Below are 20,969 nucleotides of genomic sequence, written 5' to 3' on the forward strand. Positions count from 1 at the left end.
TAACTAATTGATTAAATGTGTTGCCATAGCAATTTATAGTTTCTTCAACCCAATTGTAAACCTCACATCCACGTGGCGAATCCTGTTTTCCTAGATAAACGTGTACTTATTTTGCTCTTGGCTGACACTTTTGCGAAAACACTCATATTTTGTATGTAGGATACTTTGTTTAGGAGTTTCGATCAAGTTAATGGTACTAACTTGTTTTTACCCCATTTTTAGACTTTATGTCTTGGGGGTCTGGAATTTTGCTCACTAGGTGTTTTATTTTTAGGCATAGTGGCCTTAAGGTCCCAAATGGCATCTCGAAATGTAAACGTCACTTCGAACTTACATAGAAAATCAGAATTCAACAGACTTCTAAGTCAAGTTAAGTGTTGCTAAGTTTTGAGTAATCAGTAGCATGGCAATGTTCATTTAACAGAACTGTAAGTGACAGTTCTCAAGTCAAGTCAAGTCTATGCTAAGTATGAGTAATGGGCCCTTTAGTTTTACCCTGAGGCTATCCTTAAATTCGCAAGGAGCTAGGAACCTATTAGCTATCAGTACTTCACATGTACTAAACGGCAAGCTTAACTTTTTAAACTAGCTATAGCGCCACCTATTTGTCGTTTATCAAGTCTTTAAAATCTATTACAATTTGCTTTTGCCAGTGCACTTCGTTATTTATTTGATTTGACAGATTTGACATTTCACGCATGAGTTGCTATTTGCTTATTGTGAACTGCGCCACCACAGTTTGTATTGTTTTTATTATTATCAATGGGTTTTATCACAAAAATGCACCCTCCACTTACCCTTTATCGAGCAACCCATTGGCAACCGTTGTTAAGCACCCCATAAAATTGCCATAACAAAAACCTTTAATATTCCAATCACAATAACGACGACTCTACGCAACCTGAAATATTGAAGCAAGTCGTTCTAGTTGTGCATTGATTAAGCACATAATTAACACTTAAACGAGATTCGCTGCATACATATACAATACAATTTATTTAATTTGTTTTCAACCGATTTTTTCAAGTGCCCCGAAAAACGCCAAATATTAAATGTCGAAACCACAACCTCAAACGAGAACTACACAACTAAGAAATGTGAGCGTATAAAGAAAATCCAATAAGTACATAGTATACTGAGGAAATACCTACATATGTAAAATATAATAAATAGGCGACAAAAAGGTCGAGTACAGTTTGAGCACAAATATCACAACGCAATTTTCCATATGAAATGTTTGATTTCTCCTTTTTGTTTGCCTACATTGAGCACCAATGTTTTCGCACAACTGTTTTCGCTCTTTATAGTACTTTTTTCAAGTTCACGCAAATACATTAATTTCACCTTATTGACTTTTTAATTATGAATCTGTTAAATTTCGTATCACAACAAAATGGTATATTGTGGTTCAGTAGGATATTCAGTATTGATATTGCACAAATGTTCTTTTACATGCATTATACATATGCAATTCGGTACATGTTTTTGCCTTCATAGCTTCATATGTAACTATTGGTATAGTATAGTATTATGTACATATGTCCATCCACTTTATTTCATATCAAAACAATACATATATACATACATATGTACATACTCATTAATTCAATTCAACCATCACACCCGGTTTCTTTTGAATTTCGGAAGATGATTATAGGTCATTCGCTTTTTTGCTATCAATAAAACTACTATCACACACCTTTGTATTGATATGGAATTACGGTAAAGTAACAAAGCTTTGCAGATTTCCAGTTCCTCAATTCAACTTGCAGGCGTCAACTAACCAAAGATAGCCAACAACCATGAGAACCTATAAGATACTACCCGCCCATATCTAACGCGCTCTCCAAAAATGTATCTTGTTTTCTGAGCGATCGAAAATGTCTCTTGGTAGGGCCTCTCATTTAGCATTGATGTTGGGTAAGTCTATGTGCAGCATACTCAGCGTCATACATAGATGGGCACTTTCCACTATAATTATATATCAATGAAATTCGAATTTTCAAGCTGATTAGAATGAATTTCTCTGAAATTTTTAGTTGAATGAGAACGCACTTTCCACTTCCATAAAAGGTGAAAAGTACTGCCGATAGTTTTTGGCAGATGTGATTTTTTAAAAGATAAGACTTACTAAAAGTGAAATTTCATTTGCTCTACCACGAACGAACAGCTCAATGATAATTCGGACTCTACAAACAAACCTTCAACACATCAACGCGACGTAGATTAAATTTCTGGAGACCTTGAGGAGAGCCATGGCACTCACCGGTTTAGGCTTTTACTATGCTCTTCCGCTGCGTAGGAAGGCGACGGGGTAACTCAGAACACCTAACTCTCTAATCGAGGAAAACGCCTATTTGATGATAAGGCTTTATTTGAACGGAACGAAGAAAGCTCTATAGGCGATTATTTCCCCACAAATTGGCGACTTGCCAACCAACAGTATGGGTCCCGAAAATTGTCCCGGGTCTGTCAAAACATCGCTTTCAGAACTGCCACGGAATGTCCTAATACATATGTACCAGAACATCATCTACACAATAAGGCGTCAATACTCTCCGCTTACAAATAAGAGAAACGAGAAGCCGAACAGTTTCGGTTAGCTACTCAGAACTCTGGGCATTCTAACAGACATCTGATAAAAGAGGCCTCGCCTCCAGGGACATAAGGAGCAATCAATATGAAGAAATCGGGCACACAAGAATTCAGCCGTTTCAATAAAAAGAGAACAAAAAGACCCCAGAGTTATCCACACAAAGTCGGCTGAGTCCTATGGCGATAAATGCCCGTTCTCAATATCAAATACCCGAAACTTGCAGTTGAGATAAGCCGACTTCTAAGGGAGACACGCGTCTCTCTGGCGCAACTTCGATCTTGGTAATAGGTTAAATTTTAACTAATCCAGAATAAACCCCGTTTTACGCAATGCATTTCCTCCATGTTATGCGTCCACATGGCACAAACTATGTTTTCATCTGCAATGTGGAAACAACGGCGCTAAAACTCATGTCTCTTTGACCCAACCTTGTCTAAACTGCAAGTTTCCTTGGACTTTTGTTAGGACGCACCAAGCAACGGACAAAGAACAAGAACACACGCTCAAGTGTTGTGATAGAGAGAGATATAGAGTAGATAACAGCTCTCCCACAATACCGGGCAGCAGAAACTGTTGTTCAGCGCTTGGGAGCAGTAGTCAACTCAACTCATCGACCGAAGTCAACAAGTCGACCAAGAAAGTGTTTCTATCGGAACCCGCCTATGGAAGTAGAGCTAGAGGGCGGCCCCCACCCCGTTGGAAGGACTAGGTGGAAAACGATTTAAACTCCCTTGGTCTGACCAATTGGCACCGGTTGGCAGAGCGAAGGAGCGACTGGCGCGCCTTGTTGGACGACCATAACCGTTTAAACGGTTAAGCGCCAATTAAGTAAGTAAGTAAGGAAAGGGCGAACACCCAAGGCCAAGAACAATGAGGCAAAACCGACGTATCGAAAAACCATGCACCCCGAAAACTGCAAGGTATAAAAAGGATCGGAATAAAGGTAATACACCAAGAAAATAGCTAAACGGAGGTAAAGACGAGACTCCAGCTTAATCCGAGATCATAAATTGCAGCAACCCGAATGAGCAGATAGCTACCGGTTTGAACATCCACGTCGATGTCACTACGTTACCGACTGTCCTACACCCCAAAATCTTAGTTGTAACGTTTGATCAGGATCTACATTTTGCTGAGCAGGCAGCCGCAATTGTTCCGAAAATCCAGAGCCGTAATAAAATCCTCAAATCCCTTGCTGGCAGTACTTGGTGAAAAGACAAAGAAACGCTCATTACCACATACAAAGCAATTGGCCAGCCGATTGCGTGCTACGCGTCCCCTATATGGTCGCCAAGCCTAAAAATTGCCCACTGGAAGAAGCTACAGGCCTGCCAAAATATTGCTCTCAGAATCGCCACGGCTGTCTCCTAATGTCCCCAGAACACCATCTAAACAGTTCCTGTTGAATACCCAGAAACATGGGCATCCCAACAGCCATCTGATTGATGAGCCAACACCGCCTAGGGACTTAAGGAGTCATCTCCGTAAGCATTTTGCGGAAATACGGCACCTGAGAACTCAGCCGTATGAAGCAAAAAAACACAAGCAGGTCCTTGGTGAACTCCAGAAACAGGCGTCGGACTTTTATGCCGGGAATTTCCCGGTGAATCCAGTACTCAAAGAACAGTACCCAAAACTTGCGGAGGAGGAACGCATACTCCCCAGGGAAATGCAAGTCACTCTAGCTCAATTTCGTTCTGGATACTGTAACAGGTTAAACTCTTACCTATCCAGAATCAACCCCGACATACAAAATGTATGCCCCGCTTGCAATGTGTCCCCACATGACACCAACCATCTCTTTAATTGTAATGTGGAACCAACGCCTCTAACACCCCTTTCATTATGGTCCATCCCTGTTGAAACAGCAAGTTTCCTTGGACTCCCGTTAGAGGATATTGATGACAATTTGTGATCGGTCGCAACTATTAGGTGGGGCGAAGCACTGCTACAACAACAACAACAAGCAGCTACCAAATTGAGACCTGTGGAAGAATATCTGACTAGTGCATTATTAGAATGATGCGGCATGAACCAAATAAACATCTAAAAGCCTTTGACTTAAGGGGACGTTAAGTTGCTGACCTGCATTATCAGTGGCACTTGAGAATGGCAAATTGTCGTCAATATCCTCTAACGGGAGTCCAAGGAACTTGCTGTTTCAACAAGGGTGGACCATAATGTGAGGGGTGTTAGAGGCGTTGGTTCCATATTACAATTAAAGAGATGGGTGGTATCATGTGGGGACACATAGCAAGCAGGGCATACATTTAGTATGTCGGGGTTGATTCTGGATAGGTAAGATCGAAGTTGAGATAGATTGACTCGCGTTTCCCTGGCGAGTGTGCGTTCCTCTTCCGCGAGTTTTGGGTACTGTTCTTTCAGTACTGGATTCACAGGGCAATTCCTGGCATAAAGGTACGACGCCTGTTTCACTGAGGACCTGCTTGTGTTTTTTTGCTTCATACGGCTGAGTTTTCAGGTGCCGTATTTCCTCATAATGCTTACGGCGATGACTCCTTAAGCACCTGGGCGGTGTTGGCTCATCAATCAGATGTCTGTTGGGATGCCCAGGTTTATGGGTATTCAACAGGAACTGTTTGGTTAGCATCTCATTTCTCTCCCTGATGGGAAGTATCCTGGCCTCATTATGTAGATGGTGTTCTGGGGACATAAGGAGACAGCCCGTGGCGATTCTGAGAGCAGTCTTTTGGCAGGCCTGTAGCTTCTTCCAGTGAGAAGTTTTTAGGCTTGGCGACCATATTGGGGACGCGTAGCACGCAATCGGCTGGTCAATTGCTTTGTAAGTGGTAATGAGCGTTTCTTTATCTTTTCCCCAAGTAAGCAAGAGATTTGAGGATTTTATTACGGCTCTCGATTTTCGGTACAATTGCGGCTGCATGCTCACAGAAATGTAGATCCTTATCACATGTCACACCCAAGAATTTGGCGTGTAGGACAGTCGGCAGTGTAGTACGATCGACGTGGATGTTCAAAATGGTCGACATTTGGGAAGTCCATGTTGGAAATAAGGTCGCAGAAGATTTAGTCGGTGATAATGCAGGTTTTGCGAGGCGAAAAAGCTGGAGAGATCAGGCAGGGAGCCGTTTACTCTGTTGCAAAGCTCATCGATCTGTGGGCCTGGTCCTGTGGCCATTATTGTGCAGTCATCGGCGTAGGAAACGATAGTAACTCCCTCTGGTGGCGAAGGTAGCTTTGATATGTAGAACAATGGCGGATCCAGGGGGGTGGGGCGAGGGGGCGATCGCTCTGATCTGGAGCTTATGAAAATTATAAAAGTTTGTTTTAATTACATATAAAATTTTAAAATGTTTAGCTTTTATGTATGTATAATCTATAAGATCATCCTAATCGCCCCTCCCCCCCCCCCCCCCACCCCTCCCAAGATCAGCAATTCATAATACTTCGGTTGAAATATTTTATGAACTGAATGGTTTAGCTATGTATTCATTTCCAATTTCCAATATTTTTCGCTGTGGGTAAAATCAGCAGAAAAATTGTACCACTCTGATATTTGAGGAAAGAATTGCACACTTTTCGCTGAAATTTGGCAGCCTTGGTCACTATTTCATGATCACGGTTGCCACACCACATCTTTTTTCTGGACGGAAATTCCTTTTGAAAAAACAAAAGAAGGCACAATATTTTTAAAATGTCACAAAAAAAATTATTTATATAGGCCTTCGCGAGTTTCAGTCCCCACATTTCATTAATGTGTTACTATTTGGCAGCAGTAATACATTCACGCCCGGAAATCTCCATTATTTTGGGAATTGTGGCACGCTCTGAATTATACTATACATAATTCTACATAAATATAAAAAAATATGTAAAATTAAGTCAACCTATAGTTCTTTGGGCAGCTCTTAGTAGTTGATGGAACTTACTCCGGTCCGAAATTCGGTTAATGCAGCAGAAATTCTTTGAAAGTCGAGGGCTCGTACTTTATGAACAATGTGGAGAGTTGCTTAAATGTGAATAAACTTTTAGTATTTCTTAGCTAAGATAACTAAAAAAAATATTCGTGAATTAGTCTAATTGACACATTTATAATGTTTCAAAACCTGTATAAGAGCTTTCAATACACGACCCAAAAGAACGGAATAATAAGATATCCTTTCCAACAGGTTCACAATAAGCGTAAATTTTTCATGAAACATAAACTTTCTCATCAAGATCAATAAAAAATGAGGGTTTTCCCAAAACAAAGCGAACACTTGTTATTTTCATCTTATAATTATTTAACTGGAATTTAAGCTTAACTTATTGCTTTTGCTGGTTCAAAACTCTGGCGGCGCCGTGGTGTAGTGGTAGCGTACTCCGCCTACCACACCGAGGGTACTGGGTTCAAGGCCCACGCAAAAGCAAAATCAAAATTTAAGAAACAAGTTCATTCAATTACAAAAAAGCATTTCTAAGCGGGGTCGCCTCAGTGAAAATTCAGTTAAAATTCATCTGCCTTCCAGGTGATGTTCGGAGTCGGCATAAAAAATTAAAGCCCCGTCCCGTATATTTGTAGGAAAATCTAAAAAGGGGCAAGATGCAAACTTGAAGAAAAGTCCAGCCTTTATATTTTCTAAAATAAATGACGCCAAGTATATATTTGTTTTTATTTATTTTTTATCACTGTTCAGGCCTGCTTATTCAGTCGTTTATTTGTCAATTTAGCCATGTCCGCACTGGAACAATATACTATAAAAGCGTGCAATTACTGGCATATGCTGATGACATTGATATCATCGGCCTAAACACCCGCGCTGTTAGCTCTGCTTACTCCAAACTTGAAAATGAAGCGGTAAAGATGGGTTTGATGGTGAACGAGGACAAAACGAAGTACCTGCTGTCATCGAGCAAAGACTCAGCGCATATGCGCCTTGGCAACCACGCTACTGTTGGCAGCCATAATTTCGAAATAGTAAAAGACTTCGTTTATTTGGGAACCAGCATCAACATTAGCAACATCAGCACTGAAATCCAGCGAAGAATCAATCTTGCCAATAAATGCTACTTTGGACTAGGTAGGCAATTGAAAAGTAAAGTCCTCTCTCGGCGAACGAAAATCATACTCTACAAGTCACTTATCGTACCCATCCTGCTATATGGGGTATAAGCATGGACCATGACAACAGCAGATGAAGCGGCTTTGGGAGGGTTCGAGAGAAAAGTTCTTCGAAAGATTTATGGACCTCTACGCGTTGGCGATGGCGAGTACCGAAGAAGGTTTAATGATGAGCTGTACGAGCTATACGCAGTCATCAACATAGTCCAGCGAATTAAAACGCAGCGGCTGCGCTGGCTAGGCCATGTTATGCGAATGAAAGATGATGCTCCGGCCAAGAAAGTGTTTCTATCGGAACCCGCCTATGGAAGCAGAGGTAGAGGGTGGCCCCCAGTCCGTTGGAAGGACCAGGTGGAAAACGATTTAAACTCCCTTGGTGTGACCAATTGGCGCCGGTTGACGGAGCGAAGGAGCGACTGGCGCGCCTTGTTGGACGGCCATAACCGTTTAGACGGTTAAGCGCCAATTAAGTAAGTTAGTAATTGTTAAGTGATCCTATTGCCCTACTATGAAAAAAGATATACACATATAAAAATAAATCTTTTAATTCATAGTTTTGATATCGGCTGACACTTCGGCCAAAAAGCCGCCTGAATATGTATTGCAATGTGATATCTTGGAGAAAAATCTATAATTTTGTTAATCGGTCTTGGTTTAAGTATATATTTTAGTGGCGCAAACAAATCTATATTTTTATCAATTTTGCTATCGCTGCCGTACAAAGAACCAGACTGGAGAAAACAAACAAAAATCACCAGTTTTGTATAAATGGATCGAAGTGGTAACCGGAGCCGCTATGTGAAAAGTACCGCTCTTCGAATCTGCTGTGAACAGTCTTGTCGTTCAAAATTTTCAAAAAGCGGTCAATAGGGATTTTACATTTATCCTACACTTCCACACAGAAGCGTGCCACAAACTTTATGTAGCAAGACCGCACCAAAATTATACATTGAACTGATACGTTAAGTCAAGCTCTTAGCAATGCACCTTTTAATTGAAATTTTTAACAGCTATAAGCTGTAAATCAATTTAAAAGGACTAATAAAAATCCTTCTCTACATTAAAATACCCATAAAATTATGATCATATTCACAATCAATGCTATGTAGGTAGGCTTTTTAAAATAATTTGCTATGGACAATATGTCAAAAAAGCTGTGACCAAATTTGAAGTATAGGTAACTATATTTCGACTTTGAATACGTACCTTTATTTTTAAGTTATGGATTTCTTATAAATTAGTAAAAACTGGAAAAATCTGAGTGATGATGACTTTTGTAGATGAAAGAAAATATTGTAACGAATTTGCTGCAAATCCTCTTATTTGCCCTTTTGCTAGGTTCGTATCATTGTACAGGTCTACAAGTAGGATATGTAGCAGCACGCACATACACAGCCACGCTCACCTGATAACATGCTTGTTCTTGTTCGTTTTTCTTGTGGATGCTATTTGGCACTGTTGTACTTCTTAGGACAAAAAAAAGTTTAGTAGCTGCTATCGAAAACTGCTTAAAATTTTTTTTCTTACATATATTACAAAGAAATATACTTATTTACTTTCAAACGAGCACTTAATTACATCTCTCTTTAATAACCATATATTTTGGACAATTTTAATTAACAAATTGTGATACTTTATTACCGGGGACGATTGCTAAAACACGACCAAAACCCTCGGGGGAGGTATTAATAGACGCGTTTTGGCCTCGCTTCCAATAATTCGAATACTTTTTCTCTTCGGACTATTGACAACAGGACAAAACGCGTCTATTCATTTTTCTTTCCGCTTTTTTGGACGGGTTATTGCAGTCGACCCCGGTTTCAAACTGTTTTTCGCGGAGAACTTTTGAACGGGTAAAAAACTTAACTCACGTGTTTGTATTCTTAATTCTGAAATAACTACGCATCCTCAGATACCCCAATTGAAGACTTTTTTATAATTTTCTGTAGGACCCATATGGGTGCACTTAAAATTTCCTACTAAATTCGTTCAAAAAAATTTACCATCACAGCAACCCATATCTGATATTCCGATCCCTTTTTTGCTTCCCTGTGTCGCTTTCGACGAAGCAACCCCGGTAATTTTGACACTTCGTTCAGTGTCAAAACTCATGTTCCACGCAGGTTCCACTGGGTTCCACGCTAGTTCACGCTAGACACTGACCGAAGTGTCAAACTGCCGTGTGTTAGAAAGGGGAAGAAATTGTTTCCCTCTCATACATATCATACTTGTAAACCTGCACAATGGGTTCGTATCGCTAAACTGTTGAATAAATAACTCCAATATTGAATAATGGAAAAATGGCCTTTATTAAAATACTTCACAATAACACTCAAACTGTGCAACGAATAGCTTAATAACCAAACTGATAGCTTAAATGAAACTGACTTTCAAAATAATACTGCTATTGCTCGCTAGATATCGCCTTAGTCGTAACTGCTTGACAACTCAAATCAAACTGAATTGCAGCGCCTCTACATCTGCGGCCTTTTATACTCTCCTGGTTTCCTCGTTCGCATCTTCTAGAATCTACTAGCATTGTCCATGAGCTCTCAAACATCTCAGCTATAACTAAAATTGCACAATTTTATACATCTTCTGGGCGCTTCCAGAATCTACTAGTCCAGTAGCTCTCAAACTTTTCAGCTGTAACTACAATTGCATAATTTTATAGTTTTTCTCATTGCATACTTATAGGAGTATCTCAGATATATGCATGTGTTAGTGCATTGACTCTCCGCTGCTCGTATACGTACATGGTACATATATGTAGACGCAGTTATTGTTTCGTTTATGTAGATACATAATGATTGAATTATTAATGTGCATTCACGTCACTGATTAGCATCGGCTTAGAGACGGCAGCACTCCTTAGTTTTGCTAATATTCGTAACAATATGTATGTGTGTTTGTATGAAAAATATTAAGGTCACATTGCTTCCCCCCCCCCCTCCCCCCCTCCCAAATCGTGCTGGATCCGCCCCTGATGTAGAAGTTAAACAAAAGTGGGGATAGGACACCACCCTGTGGTACCCCCTGTTTAATTCTTCTTGGTTTTGATGTTTCGTTTCTAAACTGCACCGATGCCTGGCGACCACCCAGATAATTTGCGGTCCACCTTTTACGACATGGAGGAAGGGTAGACCCTTCCAGGTCTTGCAGTAACGTGCCATGGTTGGCCGTATCAAAAGCTTTTGATAGGTCTAACGCAACGAGTACTGTTCTATGGTGAGGGTTTTGATTTAAACGGCAATTTATTTGGGTGCTAATGGCATTTAGCGCGGTGGTGGTGCCATGGAGTTTCTAAAGCCATGCTGATTACAGGCTAGCTGCAAATTTGCTTTGAACTAAGGGAGCAAAATGGCTTCAAGCGTTTTGGCTACTGGCGATAGGAGAGATATCGGGCGATATGACTCTCCTATGTTAGCTGGTTTCCCAGGCTTTAGTAGCGGGACCACCTTGGCCATTTTCCATTTTTCGGGAATGACAAAGGTGGAAAGAGACAGGTTGAAGACATGCGCTAAATATTTGAAACCCTCTTTCCCTAGGCTTTTAAGCATCGGCATGGGTATGCCGTCTGGGCCCACTGCTTTGGATGGTTTAGCATGACCGATGGCATCCTCAACCTCTTTGGCGGTGATGGTAATTGGAGACGCGCTGAATTTATGTTTATATGCGCGTCTGTTGGCCATCCGTCTATCTTTGTCGACCGTAGAATACATTATATATTTTCGGCAGAAAGCGCTCGCGCATTTTTTCGCATCCGACAGCACTTTATCGCCAAAGGCGATGGAAATTTAATCATTGTGCTTAGACGGATTCGATAGGGACTTTACGGTAGACCAAAGCTTACCTACACCGCTTAGGTGCTCCTCCCATTTCGCCCACTTGTGTTCATCCACAAGCAATCTGATGCGTTGGTTTATATCCCTTATTTGGGGGTCGCCGGAATCCAGCTGTCTTATAAGGTCACGTTCTCTCGCTAAATTTGCGGCCTCCGCGGGAAAGTGCGGCCGAATTTCAGGAATTCTACCGGCGGGAATGAAGCGAGCCGAGGCGGATTCAATGACCTTGCGGAAAGCACGCTCCCCTTGGCGAGCATCAGTCGGGATAGGGAGAGCAGCAAAGCGGTTGCCTGTAAAGGATTTGTATTCGTCCCACTTTCCTTTTTTAAAGTTTACGAATGTGCGTTTTTCTGAGACGATGAAGTCGGCGGTACGCTCGAGCGAAATAAGTATAGGCAGGTGGTAGGATGCCAATGTTACCATCGGCTGCAAAATCTACAAAGCTTGCCTCAACCTGGTCTATATCCCTACAGAATGGACCAAGTCAAAGGTAGTCTTCATACCCAAAGGAGGCAGGATATCGTGCAATAGGCCAAAGGATTTCAGACCAATTAGTCCTTCCTCCTAAAAGTTCTAGAACGATTGATGTAAGCCTATATTAGACGATCGGCAAATCAAGCGCTAATCTCCAACAACCAACACCCCTACTCTAAGGACAAATCCGTAGAGACAGCTCTACTTGCTATCACTACTACGATAGAGAAGAGACTTGCCTTTAAAGAATTCACGCTGGGTATCTTTCTCCAAATAGAAGGAGCCTTCAACTTTCTCCCAGGGAGCGGTCACAAAATCTCTACGTTCACTAGGGGTAGAAGAGCCTTTTGTGGAATTCGTCAAGCTCCTTCTAAACAAGAGAAGCATTATCTCTGAGCTGGGCAACTCATCGTTAATAAGGTATACCAACAGATTAACCCCCCAGGCGGCGTTCTTTCTCCTCTACTATGGAACCTGACGGTGAACGCTCTGTTATCTATACTACAGCCCACCGGATGTCAAGTCATTGCATATGCCGATGACATAGCCTTGACAGTTACCGGCAAACACCTTCCGGTGCTTGGCGAACTCTTGCAAAATGTTCTTAATCTAACAAATACTTTGTCTAGGGAATGCGGGCTCAGCATCAGCAGTGAAACAACTGAGATGGTGCTTTTTACTCGCGAAACGCATTATACCGGAATTAACCCCCCCCCCCCCCCCGTCCCTAAACGGGAGGGGAAATGAAACTCTCTACCGAGGTTAAATATCTCGGAGTTATTCTAGACAGGAAGCTTGACTGGAAGCGTAATGTGGAGGAACGATCCAGGAAAGCCACAATGGCTCTCTACTCTTGTAAGTCGGCAATAGGAAAAAGGTGGGGTCTCCAGCCCCGCATCGCCCATTGGATCTACACGGTAGTGGTGAGACCCATACTCTTCTACGCCGTCACGGTATGGTGGACGACACTCGATATCGAATCTAACAAGAGCAAAGTAACGAGAGTGCAGAGGATGGCGGCAATGCTTACTATCGGTGCCCTTCCCTCCACTCCCACCAAAGCTCTTGAAACCATATTATTCCTTCTCCCCACTGATCTATATGGAAAATACTGTGCCTCCTGCAACGCGGCAAGGCTCACCGCCATCGAACTATGGAGGGACTGCAGGTTTGGTCACACCGGGATCTTGAAACAGGTCCCCGAAACCTTGTTAAAGTTGGACCATACAATAACGTCCCCTTGCTGGGATAACAAATTTTCCACAAGAATCCCGGAGAGGAACGAGTGGGCAAACGGCAGGGAGCCGGGATCTTACGAAATCTCTGTTTTTACAGATGGCTCTAAACTGAACAATAGAGTCGGCAGCGGAATATTCTCAGAGAATCTCAATCTAAGCGAGAGCTTACGCTTACCCGACCACTGCAGTGTTTTTCAGGCTGAACTTATAGCTATCTGGAAAGCAGCCCTCTGGCTAACCAGCAGGTGACCAATTCTATTTCAATCCATAAAATCCCTGCAATGCAGTAACACCTCGTCACTAGTGGCGTTGAAGTGCAGAGAAACCCTCAACAAGCTAGCTGATAAATGCAATCTGAGCATTATACGGGTTCCTGGCTACTGTGACATCTCAGGAAACTGCGCTGCGGATGAGCTAGTTAGGGAAGGCACCAATCTGCAAACAATAACCTCCGCTGGTTGGGCCAGCCCCCCTCTAAACACCTGCAAGCACTGCTTGCGATCTCTATATACAGATCAAGCAAACGCCAGATGGGCCATGGAACCTACATGTAGAATATCCAAGCAAATCTGGCCTAAGCTGGATGAAAAGAGATCGCAATCGGTGATACAGTTAAACCATATCTCTATAAGCCCCCTAGTGAGCCGTCATACAGGTCACTGTTTCATGGGCACTCATGGTGCCTATATGGGCCTACAGACAAATGATTTATGCCACAGCTGTAGGGACGAGGAGGATATAGAAAGCGTAGAGCACTATCTGTGCTACTGTTGCGCACTGTCAAAAACCAGGTACCGATGCCTCTACAGACACTCCTTTGGGGGTCTTGCGGAGCTTGAATGTGCACACACAAAGGACATCTTGCGTTTCATCAGGCAAACGCGCTGGTTTAGCCTCACTGGGCTCTAAACATGCTTCGGAAGTAGGGCAATAGGAAATAGGGGCCCTCTCGTGGTAGCACAACGGGCCACAACGGCCTACACGAGTCTCCGCTTGGACAGCGGAGGCAGCCACTTCAACCTAATTTAACCTGCCATCGTCTGCCAGATGACGGAGTTTACGAGTCCTGCACTCACGATTGATATATCCGGCGAACTGTGACAGCTTCCTACCATACGTGTGGGGGCGTCTCCGTTTATTGTACAGAACGTCGTTTATTGTATTTGATCCGCCAACATCTCACCCCTACTGTCTGCCTGCAAGTTTGAATGCCATAGATCGTGATGGGCATTGAAATCACCTAAGATAATACGATTATTGCCAGTGAGTAAGGCGCTGATATTAGGGCGGTATCCACCGGAGCAACAGGTGGCAGGAGGGACGTAGATGTTGATGATTTCTAGGTTTGCGTCGCCTGACCGGACAGATAAGCCTTGACGTTCTGATGCACTGTCCCTGCGGCCGATGTCGGGATCAAATTCTGAAGTGCAACGGGGGAGACGTCGTCACTCTGGGAGTAAGTGAGGGGTGACTACGCTGGGTTGTGAAAGGCTAGGACGCGACTGCTGTTGTGGCCCTGGGACTGGACGTCCTTGGGTAAACATTGGGGTACCCGGTGTATTTGGGTTTGCGGCCTGGCAACAAGGCGCTATGAAACCCGTCGGGGGGTTGCCGTCGCGGAGACCAGAACATCTAGGAAAGTGGCACCATCCAAGGCAGGAGCTGCATTGGGCGGATGGCGCAAACATATATATTCTGTCCTGGCAAACGGTGCAAAAGGAGGTAGGGACCAAGAGTCTGTTTCCCTGACCTACACGAATGCTGCCGGAAAAGAGGGTGGAAGAAGACGGGGGCAGGGGCTGATGCTCGGCACTGCTTCCGACTCTACTACGGAGGTTGTAGTTATGAGTGGGAGCGGCCGTATGAGTTGATGGTGCCGTGGGGCGCGAGCAGCAGCGGGTACTTTTTGTGGCTTGCTGAGCAGGGGGGCTGCTGGAAGATAGTGGGGGCGCTAAGGCGTAGACTACGGGACGCCCTTATGCGTGAACAGCAAGGAGCCGCAAAAGATTTATAAAAGTTACGTGGACGTCGGGTTTTGGGATCTAGCCCAGAACAACCTGTCCGATGCAATCATCCTTTACACGAGCCACACTGACAAGAGTATGACCGTCCTAAAAATATTCTTTTCCGGCAGACGCAGCAAAACCATTTCTCAGGACCGAGGTGAGGAGACGGACCCGGATTGGATTCGACACCTTCCCGGAGCAAGAGAATATGAAGCAGTCCCGCTGCAAGGAGCTGCTGGGAGGATACAATTTGTGGGAGGGACGCAAAAAATTAAATGGGGTTACACTGAAATTACTGTCCTTGGTCGGGAAAAATCTCGAGTCGCTCTGGTACATAGAACCGACTGCCTTGGGAAGCGAATGTGCGAATGGCACGCATCGTCTTCCTACCAAAGGCCAGAAGGATCAGGCATTTGTTGCCATAAACTACATGACCATTATATTAATACATTTCCTGCATAAAACTGTGGCTTTAAGATTTGCATATAAGGCTGCTTTCTCCATTGCATCGTACATCGAAGGCAAATCGGTAGACGCTGCACTGCATAGGTCAGTTATAAACAATGAGAAAATCGTGAAATACAGTGTTATGAAACGGATGACCCTTGAGTCCGTTGAAGTAAACCCCATCTTAACGAGTAGAAATGGCTGCAGGTTACTCTACTTTCATAGAGGGTTACGATAAGAATACATTCCTGTATAGCTCATCATATTATCTTAACTTGTGCCCGGCGTCGTCAATGGATAGAAATTTGCTCTCGAATACTGTCGGTAATTGGCATTTACACAAATGTGTTCCAAAGCGGCTAGGGCCTGTCAGAAACCTCTTGTTGGACAATTGATTGGCCAGTCATGCAATCGCACTTATATAGTCCAATCAGTTTTTTTGCACAATATGCTTGATAGAACCTTATATGAGATACTGAGTTTCAGTCTTAGTCTTGTCTGAAGGCTTCATCGCTGTCTACGTCTAAAATGGCTGATTGGTATTCTCTCCATAATCTCAGCACTCCCCGTACATAGGCTACTATGACTCACTAACTCTTTGATGCCAGAAATTTTGTCGGTGACCTAGGAGGGGATATTTTAGATAAATGACCAACGTGGAAAAGTGAGTGATGTGTTTACTTTCCATATCCTCAAAAGATAGAATGTTTTAGCAATAGGGTTTCAATGCTTGTTCGTCATAACATTGTGGTCGGAAAACCCTCAAATTTTAGAATAACCGATTTGTAGGAAAAAAAGTAAAACATTGAAAATTACAAAGGACGCTTAGCCTTGGCGGAAGCTTTTCTAGTACTGTAATATTTATGTGTCGACCTGTTCTCATCTGTTAAAAATGTGAGTAATTTCTAAAGTTTGAACGTGATAATAATTAAGCTCTATCTACATATTTCAGAACTTTAGAACAACGGCAGGTAATACAACTAAAAGGACAGCTGGAAGTAATCCCTCAAAGGCTATAAGTGGATCCACAAAAGTCAATTCACAACATAAGGCGACATCATGTACATCACCAAAAGTCACAAATCCTGTGTTAGATGAAAAGCTTAAGAGAAAAAGCACCATCCCTGCACGAGCAACAGAGCAGCCAGCTGTTGTCAAAAGCCTAACTTCGCGTGATGTTTTTAAGCCACAAATCAAATTGGCAACTAAGCCCGCAACGATCCCCTCTAAATATATACGTCAGACAACAACCAACAGCAATGTACCAATCACGAAAACACAACTTGCAGTTACACCAAGAAAGAGCGTCATTGGCAAACAGCCTATACGAGCTAAACATAATCTTAAAATTACAGAGGAAGTGAAGAAGAGGCCGCCCACTGCAGTCAAACCAAATCCAGTGCTCGATACATACCACAATGTAACAGTTGCCTCTCCACCGCCACGTCGCAAAGAAACAATTAAAGAGTCAATAAGAGACAAAGTAATGCGGGATGAAAACGCCGAACCGCCGAAACGCGTGCGGACACACTCTTTGGAGGAAGAAGAAATTATTGTTTTGCGAAGTGACTCAGCCAAACGTAGAATTGAACAGCAGATACTTACAGATGAGCCGCCGGCCCGAGAAGCGAGTGTCAAAGAAACAAATATATTCGATGTAGACGCAAATGAGTTGTTGACTCGGAGAGCAGTCATCAAGGAGCCAGTGGCTTTTGAAGTTAGCTTGAATGAGCCGTCGACAGGGAAGCTAAGAACAAAGTCACGTGATGCATCTGCAACTCGAAGTATCGAAAATCGTGGCCAAGCAAAATCTGAGGGAGAAAATGAAAATTACTCAGATGACTTTGAATCCTATGAATCGGACTTCGAAACTGGTTCTTCTGCCCAAAATGATACCGAGAGCGATGTCTCGCCAAGTAGTATTTGCTCTGAAGATGAAATAAAAAGCACACGGTCCTCGTCTTCGGAGGAGCAAAAATCCAATGGCGTGGACATTATGACCGCTAACGTTAGCGAAGATGAGGAAGAATCCGAACTAACGCAAAATCCTGTAACAGTCATACAACGCGAAAAAGAAATTGACCATAAGTTGGATTCGGGAAACTACGAAATGAATTCACGTAAACATCCAAAACTTTCGGAAATCACTGCACAAATGAGTGAAAGGACCTTTGATAGCATGGAAACTGCATACAGTGTTGCCACATCAGATCAGTTAGACTCAGGCATTAGTACTTACGCGAACACGCATGATACTCACGGAGAAGTCGACAAATATGTGTGCACTTACGGAGGGTATGCGGCTTTCAATACACATCCCATCCAAAGCAAACGTGGCAAGCAGCTGATGAGCAAAATCCAATTCGACACCTTAACTTTTTCACTGTTCGAATTAAAGCCAATCAGCTATGAAGTTTACATGCAAACCTATGGCACTTTGAATACCACACAATGCTCGACACAAACTAATGACGATCGCATGTCGTCCGAATGCCAAACAGACTCATACGACATACGCACGATGTGGACTCAACATCCACCACAATATGACCTGCAAACGTTGCAAGGGCTCGGAGGTGGAATGAATGGTACAATGGCGATACAAAATTGTTGTGGCGAGGTACAATTAGAAGAATTAAATTCTGTGCGAGCTCTCAGCACTGATGTTTATGATGACAGTTTACAAAAACTAGACTTTTTTCGTCAAAGCAATAACAATCGCGTAATTGATCAACAATTGAGGAGGAGACTACATAAGCCAACTGATATCGAAAGACTTAATTCATTTATGCTCCGCGCATCACATCTCTTCATAAAAGTTCTCAATTCTACGCAAGATCTCAAACAGGAGAAAGGTCTCATCAAGTGTGGGCAGTATAAAAATAGCCTGCACGAAATCAGCATGGGTTACATGCAACTGGAAACAAATCTCTTAAGCGCATTGCATGTGGTACGCGTATTTTCAAGTGCTAAACATGATCTCATCATAACAGTACACGCGAGCCCGCCAGAAGCCGACGTGTATCGCAGCGAATTTTCCAATCTTTTAATGGTTTGGTCTACAAGCGATAGCTCAAAACCGCTACGATTGCTCTCAACTTGGAGCGAAGTTTGTCGTGCTGAAATCTGTTACGATTGCGCAGATATTGTCGTCTGTGGATTGCGGGATGGTAGCATTGCTATGTGGGATCTGCGTGAAACATACTCCTTCTGCTCGAAACTGGATGGATATCTTACACACTTTGCTGCAACACAATCTGTTGTGCCCACTTGGAGTGGAAGTACAGACCAGTCGCAGAGACTTGTAGATATTGGTGCTGTAGTTGATGTACGCAGCTTTCGTACGCCTTCGAAAGCAATAACTCTGGGCACAAATAGATCAATACAGGTAAGGCAATGGAGTTATTTATCGCTTCTTCGATGATGTTTTGAACTTTTTGTTTTGTTTACTTTCAGTTCGCAGCCCTAAATGACTCTGGTATTTTGTCAATTTGGACCTTAGTGGAGACAAGTATGAAACAGTATGAATTCGATACCATAAAAACGCCAAATACCCACCGTCCAAGTAAGCGTAGCGCAGCTTATACGTCAAGATCGCGCTTCGAATATAGTTCGCCTTGGGCGCGTGTCAAACTTATACAAAGCGCAATTTGTGATTTGCGTGAATATCTGGAACATGGTTTGCGACGTGCACAGACCCAGTTCGAGAAGACCAAACTTATATTTCAAAAAGAAATTTACAGTGCCGAAGCTCTGCGCGAACTGAATAGCGCAAGCGTGGGGCAACATCAAGCGCAACAGATGCAGGGCTTACGCTTCACAGGCATCGATACTGGCTGTGAACGCATTTATGTTTGCACTAATCGCAATTTCGTACTCACCTGCTCAAAAAGCCTTAAGTCGGAACGTTTTCGTAAGATCAATATCAACGAAGATTGTTTGCTATTTCCCACCGCATTGCAGGTGCTCAGCAATGAAAATTTTCTAGCTGTGGGCTTATCGAATGGTTCAGTGAGGATAGTCAATTGCAATCAGCAGAAGTTGTCTCATCAGCGACCCGATGGAGCAAGCCTACATTTAGATACTGCGAGCAGTTTTGATGATTCGCGTCGTGACACTAGTACACCACGCACTCCAGACATTGATCCAGACACTGGTAAATCATGCGCCATTCAAAATATTATACTAAACGAAAGACGTCTCCTAACAGGGAGTACCATTGTAGCCGAGTATGATACACGTCCAACTACGGCTGCGTGCATTGCGTTGATCAACAATCAAAAACGTCCATTTGAAATACGCGTCTATGATCAGCAGTTAATATTGAGTGGTTCAGCGCTGCGTAAGGATTTGGTACAATCTTTGCAGTTGTCTAGTGATGGGTGGTGTCTTTTTGCATTGGTGAATGGGCATATACGCATATATGATTTTTATTTGGATCGTGAAATTGCTGAAAAGTTATGCGATGAAAAAGAGAAACGCGTTATTGATATAGCTGTTGCAAGGAGTTCCCAAAATCAGTATCATCTGACCGTATTGGAGGAGGAAAATGTAGTTGAAGTGCACTTATTAAATCAATGAGCAAAGATTTATTAATAAACATTTTCATGTTTATCAGAAATTTTCATTTGTGTGTCTGTTAGTGTTGCCAAGTTGAAATTCAAGACGTGAGATTTGGGCGTTTGAGCCCTAATATAGCTGCTCGGGGCTTGACAAGGAAATTCGCAATCTGCTTTAGTTTGAGTTTAATTTGATATAAGAAGCTGAAGCTCTTATTCCTCTCCTTGCAAACTTATCAATTTGCAATCACTTGAAACAAGGAGAACGGTGCAACTGGTCATGTTTGTCTATGACCTCATTGCAGGCTCTTTGTACTGCCAGCTCTTGCCAACATACCGATTAATGTGCCCCTAAGAACTCTTCGTTCATTCCTCCCATTTTATTTGCCTGCTAGTCGGGCCAATTACTATCAATTTAATCCAATCTTCCGCGTCCTCGCCGAATTTAGTAGTCTATCAACGGTTGTAAATATTGATTTCTCTTAGTCCAGAGACTCCTTCAAGTCAACTATTCATATTTTCTTAATTTGACTTTATCTTCTATTTATGTTTACTATTATATGTATTATTTAAATATTTGTTGGCTGTTATATTTTGTTTTAAAATATTTTAGTAATTTTTGTATCTAGTCTGTAAGATTTTGTAATCATAGACAGAATAAACGAATTTACTAAAAGATATTCGAGGTCAAAAGTCGAAAAAATTAGTTTCTCGCAAATATTTC

General features: G+C 42.6%; 2 protein-coding genes across 9 annotated transcripts in view; one reads left to right on the top strand and one right to left on the bottom strand.

Moving 5' to 3' along the window:
• Positions 1-1,802, bottom strand: part of LOC137244078 (major facilitator superfamily domain-containing protein 6) — a 113,973-nt gene extending 112,171 nt beyond the window's left edge. For 2 of the 8 annotated variants that reach the window (XM_067772603.1, XM_067772592.1), the window contains exon 1: positions 798-1,093. The gene's annotated coding sequence lies outside the window, so the exon portion shown is untranslated. Of the gene's footprint in view, positions 1-797; positions 1,094-1,151; positions 1,460-1,597 lie in introns of those variants that run through there. The other 6 variants (XM_067772594.1, XM_067772602.1, XM_067772596.1 and 3 more) reach the window with 6 other exon arrangements.
• Positions 671-20,375, top strand: LOC137244077 (uncharacterized). The gene is made up of 3 exons (XM_067772591.1): positions 671-1,097; positions 16,639-19,074; positions 19,143-20,375. Exons 1-3 carry the CDS (start codon positions 1,053-1,055, stop codon positions 20,265-20,267), a joined length of 3,606 nt encoding a protein of 1,201 aa, XP_067628692.1. The 5' UTR covers positions 671-1,052; the 3' UTR covers positions 20,268-20,375.
• Positions 20,376-20,969: the final 594 nt, after the last annotated feature.

This window comes from Eurosta solidaginis, chromosome 3 (assembly GCF_040869045.1).
Source record: "Eurosta solidaginis isolate ZX-2024a chromosome 3, ASM4086904v1, whole genome shotgun sequence".
NCBI lineage: Eukaryota > Metazoa > Arthropoda > Insecta > Diptera > Tephritidae > Eurosta > Eurosta solidaginis.